Consider the following 5,927-nt stretch of genomic DNA (forward strand, 5'->3'; position numbering starts at 1 on the left):
TTTCTCCCTTCGAATCTGGGAGGGAGGAACCCCAGCTCCAGCTATGGACGAGCCCCCAGGGGGCCCAACTTGATATTTTTTCATGGGGCCCAAAACCTCTGGCAGCCCCCCTGGCTACAGAACAGAATACCACTGGTGTGAGAGGTTCTACACTCAATAATATCAAAGGAGAAACAGCCGGCTGCTACCACTTCAATTTTAAGACAAACTATCAGAGTCGGAAAGGGTAAAACACCACTTGAAGTCACAGACAGATGTTTGGACCACGAAAATGGAAACTGGTGTTTAGCGCTTTTACGTTTCCTCTTGAAATGCGGGTGTCCGGGTACTCGAGGGGAGGGGTGAGCATTCCGTGATCGTGTTTGCGCTCAAAACCTAGCTTGTTCTGTTCACCTTTAATATTTTCCTTCGCATTTGAATAAAACCCTCATTAATTTCACTCATCCAAACATGTTGGCTGTTTATTGCTTATTTCAAGCCACCCGTGGCCTTGCTTTATTTCACAGTTCATTAGGCAGTCACCTGGTTGCAGTTTCACTGCTTTTTGTTTGTTGCCTGCTGAGTAAAATCATTGAAACAGCAATCAGAAACAAATACAACAAAAAATCACCACATTTAAATCATTTGTGACACTGAAAAAGCTTTTTAAAGATAACGCCTGAGACAAATCTTTTCTTTTCTAACATACTTCTAATTTTGGAGATTTATTTTTTATATTTACATGATCAACATGTAAATAAAACAAGTAAAAACATCAGTCTTCCTAAGATGAAATGCTGGATTTGCTTATAGCAGTGCCAGTTTCAAACCATACAAGAAATGCAGCTTATTAATATCAGATGAGTGAAGGGTGTTTTTTACGTAACATTTTAAAACAATAAATAAGTAAAAACACAGCGTCACTGCAAATAGATATGATACAGATGATATTTGTGCTTTTAAAAGGCTCTGGCTCACATTGAAACCACGCCAGAGATCAGACTCTAGCTCCTGTCAGCTCTTGGAATAAATTCTCTGCTGATGAATTATTACAATCATTACAATATCACAAATATCCAGCCGTTATGAAAGAAACCGTCGGTCGCTTGAGATTAGAAAGCTTCAGGATATTTAAGCAGTTTTTAAATACAGTTTATACACACTTCTTCAGTAGAACTTGTGTTTGTGTAATGTACAGCAGACGTCCAAAGACCTAATAATATTTCTGCCACAATAACATAAATATTTATTGAATTTCAGATCTAAGCCATCTTTCAGCATTTTAATTGTCTTAGTCCAGCATCCAAACCCTAACCCTCGTTTGTTTTTCTCCAAACTGGTTCCAGTACTAGACCGGCTTTGGTTCCTATGAAAAACAACAGTTTAGACTTTCACAGCCACAGACCCATCGCACTAAACCACTTTAGATGTCTTCCAGTCTGATTTGTCCTGTTGAACGGAGATTCTGTAAAGGATCACCAGGTTTGTCTTGTTTTTCCTGCAAACAGACATCCTGATATCACCGATCTGTTTTATCAGCGCTGATTATCAACAACAGTCGCTTGCCAATGCTCTTTCTGATTCGTTAGGAAGCTCTCGCTATGGTTTAGTACTGGAACCTGGTTAGAAAAAAGCCCAACACGTGAAGCTTTTGGGTAAAGCAACGTGGTTAGTAAATGGTTTATGGTTAGAGAAGTGTTATTTTAGAATAATTTCAGGTTCTCTGTGCCACGCTGTGCACCAAACACACCAAATAAATACCAGCAGGCACTCTCATCCTATTACACTGAACAGAAGATGTCGGACAGGCTGCTGTTTACTCATTTTCCTGATTCTGACACAAGAATGCTAGAAGGTATCGCCTTCGTCTCTGTGGGACATTACGAGCTGCCTCCTAGGACCTGTGAGATGAGGAGCACTAGAGGGAGAATCCAACACTCCCGAGTCCAGTTTAGGAGTGGAGGTGCAACGCGGTCCAACTCGGCCCATGAGTCCACGCACATCCCTGTGAAGGGCTGGATCACTGGGGATGGAGTTGAGCCGAACCCCATGTTCCAGACCCCCCATGTCCCGGTCCAAGCGTGGGTTACTAGCGCTGCTGGGCGACTGTGGATCTGCGCTGAAGTATAAGGTGGAACTTGACTCGGTGGGGCAGTAATAAGGCTCTGGGCTGTCTCCAAAAACAGACTTACCCTCCGGAGAGCTGCGTTTAAAATCTGATGCAGGTGACTCCATCGGGCTCTCCATCTCCAAACTGTCCTCTTCTTCAGGTTGTTCGGTTGACGTGGGCTCGCTTAAACTCTGGAATTCGTCTTTGCAGTCTGAAAGGGGCGCCAGGCCCTGCCCCTGAGACTCAGAGGTGGACACACCCTCGCAGCTGCCTGCAGCTGTATAAGTGATGCCCTCGTTACTTTTAAAATCCTGGTTGTACTCCTCCATGTCCAATATGGCAGCCGGTCCGCCAGCTCCATACGCTCTGTTGATTTTATTGAGATCTCCGGTTTTAAGCGCCAAGCGGATCAAGAGCCAGTGGTGATGGAAGCAGGGGCAGGAGCTGTTAGACTGGCCTCCACAGTTTCCTGGATGTTCCAGCAGAGACCCAGCCACACCCGAGAGGGAGAAGCTGCCGTGGTTTTGAATGGAAGAAGCCGGCAGACTTTTGTCCCCGAGAGAGAATGAGGACTCCCCCTGCTCTATGCACGCGCTGCCCATGTGGCGGTCTGTACCGTGGGAGATCTCTGTGGATTTAGGATGGAGGAACCGGTAGTACAGAACCAAAGAAGTTGCCCCTGGAAGGCACAGAGGCAGCAAAAATTTAGCTGTGCAGATTTTTACATTTCCAACCTTAGTTTATGATATTTCAAACATTAAAGGGCATTCAGTACAGAAAGTTCCACCATTTTTAATCTTTACGAATCCCGTCTGGCATTTCGTCACTCAGATTCCACAGAAATAATTAGACACCTGTCTAACTCTTGTAATAATCTGACTAGTTTCTGCCTTTCCGCGCTAATGCGGTCTAAATGACTCACCAAGGACAAAGCTACAGAGCGCAGAGGTGGGAAGGGTCATGTTGTCCCACGACGCTTCGCTCAGGAAGTCGGAGGCAGCCAGCAGCAGAGTGGCGTTCTCCACTAGCATGAACTAAAGTCATGGAGAAGGTCACATGATCAGTCATCCACAGATAAACATCACTGAAAGGTGCGGACACAGAGGTGAGGATGACAGTGCAAGCTTTTATGTACACCTGTGTGTGTGTGTGTGTGTGTGTGTGTGTGTGTGTGTGTGTGTGTGTGTGTCCTATCTTACTGCATAGAAGCTAGCCATGCGAAAGCGTGAGGGTCCATCTTTGACGTTGAGGAAGAGGAAGACATGGATGAGCCCCAGAATGCTGTTAAAGGTGCGCCAGCACCAGTGGCCGTTGCAGATGTCTGGTTGCTGTGACACCAGCCAGAAGGAGGCTGTGAGCCAGTGAAACCCTGGAGGTCAACACAAAAATAGATTACGAGGTGCAATCGAATATCCACATCGAGCGTTTCGAACTGATGCTGAGGAGCAGCTGGGAACTGTATCCGAAGGACAAACGGCAGCACTGAATACAAAACTTAAAAGAATGTTTTTAATTCAATATGTTTCACGTGATATGTCGGGGTAATTTATTATTACAAGAAAACCTTGAAATCACAGCTTCTCCATGCTCACCTGCTACTCCACAGACCCACCAGTTAAACACCCTGGCAAAGAACATGAGGCAGGTCACCCTGGCACCCAGCATGCCCGCTCTCCAGACCAGCTGGCACAGCAGGGCTGCTGGAGGCATAGCCAAGTGGCCCGGTCGGATCAGACAGCAGGCTCGGCTGTACAGCACCAGGGCCCAGGAAACAGACAGCACACATAAGCCACAGCAATAGGCCACTGGGGGTAAAAACAGAAGCGTTTGGACATTTAAATCCAACTCGAGCGTTGTTTAAAGCATGCACACGCCTCTAAAATGGCACAAAGATTACCTGGAGATGCAATGCCCACATCGGTAGACACTACAACATATGCTTGTAGAAGGCTCTGAGGCAACGTGAGGATAAGAGCCTCCAGCAACCAGAGAGCTGCCATATCTGCCTGCTGCATGACGGCAACGCCAAGCTCTGCCACAGAGCCCTGCGTATGCAGCACAGACCTCATGCAGTCCCACAATCTGCCAGAAGAGGGAGACAAACACCTGAGCATAGATTGAGAACTCAATGACAGAATGGTGGGAAAATAATTTACATTCTACGCAGACGATCACACAATCTGCCGCAAAAATACATTTATTCATCTCAAGCAAATGCTCTGTGCATTAAATCCTTATTTATTTAGAATCACAAGACTCTTACCTTTTGAAGATGCCCAGGTGTAGTATGTGTATGACCGAGAGGTAGCAGCGCCTGTCATCGCCATCGTCATAGTACCATTTCACACTTAGCAGCTGAACTGCTGTCCCCGGAAGGAAGAGGCCAAGTGTAAAAGCCGCCCACTGTGTCTCGTCGTTCCAAAGGTAAAACCCTATGCAGTAGATAACTGATCCACAAACAGCAGACAGATGGTAAAAATACTAAATATAAGTGTTAACATATCAAATGTACAGAATAGGATCTGTCCGAGTTTAAGATTCTTGTGTGAGGACGACAAAAGTCATCAGAGAGGGTCGTTGACAAAAGTAAAAGCAAATAAATGTTCCTCAAGTGGATTTAGTGTTTATTTAAAGGTGCATTATGTAGAAATGAAGTAAAAATGACATCCTATGGTAAAATTTGGTTTCTGCAACCACTTTAAATAACTCTGGAGCTTTTTGCCGGCTGCTGCAGTATTAGCTCGCAGGAGACACAACAACCCCACACTCACTGATGGTAAACATTAGTTACGTCCCTCCTTTTATTTTGAAAAGTGAAAAACTGACCATCCCCACAGCCAGCTGGAAATGAAACATGTTTCAGTATAACCCTCCATCCAAAATGACGTTAGACTCTTTTAGGATTTTCTCACTGTAAAATTCTCACTATAGTCCTACATACTGCACCTTTAAAGGTCAGTTGTCTTAATGAGACGATAAAACCTCCATCAAAGAGAGACAAATCTTGGCTTTGAGAAATAATGTAGGCAGGCGTGTTTTTGATTACATAAGCCAATGCAGACAGAAGTTATTGTATTTCTAATCATCTTGACAGTGGGGGGATTCTGGCTGCAACATATTATTTTTATCTTCAGGGAAGGGAAGGGTACCTGCTGGAGAGAAAGTTACACTTTGTACACAACATCCTGACCTTGGCCCATTGAGCTGCCTATTCGGGGAGAGAACGCCGTTGCAAAAACCAGACTCTTAGCATTATTTGAATTTAAGTAAATCTGTCTCTGTGCTAATAATAATGATCCGTATATTCCCCCCTAACCTTTGCTCTTGAAGCTGGAGATATAAAAGGTAAATCCAAAATAACTGCAGTTCTGATTACTGATGGAGAACAGCTGGAGGTCTGGGGGCCAGCTGGGCTTAACTATACACACCAAAGCCAGCCTGGCTTCAGTGCTAATGGCGGTGTAATAACATTGTAACAAATTCGAATAATTACAGGAGGCAAACGCAAATTTCCATAGCTATAACAGGACAATGTTAGCAAACATTTGGGTTTTCTGTTGTTTCACATTTAAGCTAGCTTCCCACTGTAGCGCGCGAGGATTTCTTTGCCCACTTACGAGCGCTCCGTTCGGCCACGATAACCAGCGCCGACACGCCGAGCAGGACCGCCTGGCACCACGCTATCCAGCAGGCGCTCCGCCGGGCTGCCGACGGCATCCTGCGGACTAGCGCTCCGGGACCAGCGTTCATCATGTCGCGGACTGGTGGTGGGAGCGAAAGGTAACCGGTGACATGATCCTGGGCATCCTTCACTCCGGTTACATCCGCTCGCTTCCTC

General features: G+C 45.6%; 1 protein-coding gene across 1 annotated transcript; it reads right to left on the reverse strand.

The window, feature by feature from the left end:
• Nucleotides 1-434: 434 nt before the first annotated feature.
• xkr5a (XK related 5a) lies at nt 435-5,927 on the reverse strand. The gene is made up of 7 exons (XM_015947393.3): nt 5,707-5,927; nt 4,353-4,536; nt 3,987-4,171; nt 3,682-3,894; nt 3,289-3,458; nt 3,012-3,123; nt 435-2,768 (listed from the first exon to the last, which is right to left on the reverse strand). Exons 1-7 carry the CDS (start codon nt 5,840-5,842, stop codon nt 1,828-1,830), a joined length of 1,941 nt encoding a protein of 646 aa, XP_015802879.3. The 5' UTR covers nt 5,843-5,927; the 3' UTR covers nt 435-1,827.

Source organism: Nothobranchius furzeri, chromosome 2 (assembly GCF_043380555.1).
Source record: "Nothobranchius furzeri strain GRZ-AD chromosome 2, NfurGRZ-RIMD1, whole genome shotgun sequence".
Classification (NCBI taxonomy): Eukaryota; Metazoa; Chordata; class Actinopteri; order Cyprinodontiformes; family Nothobranchiidae; genus Nothobranchius; species Nothobranchius furzeri.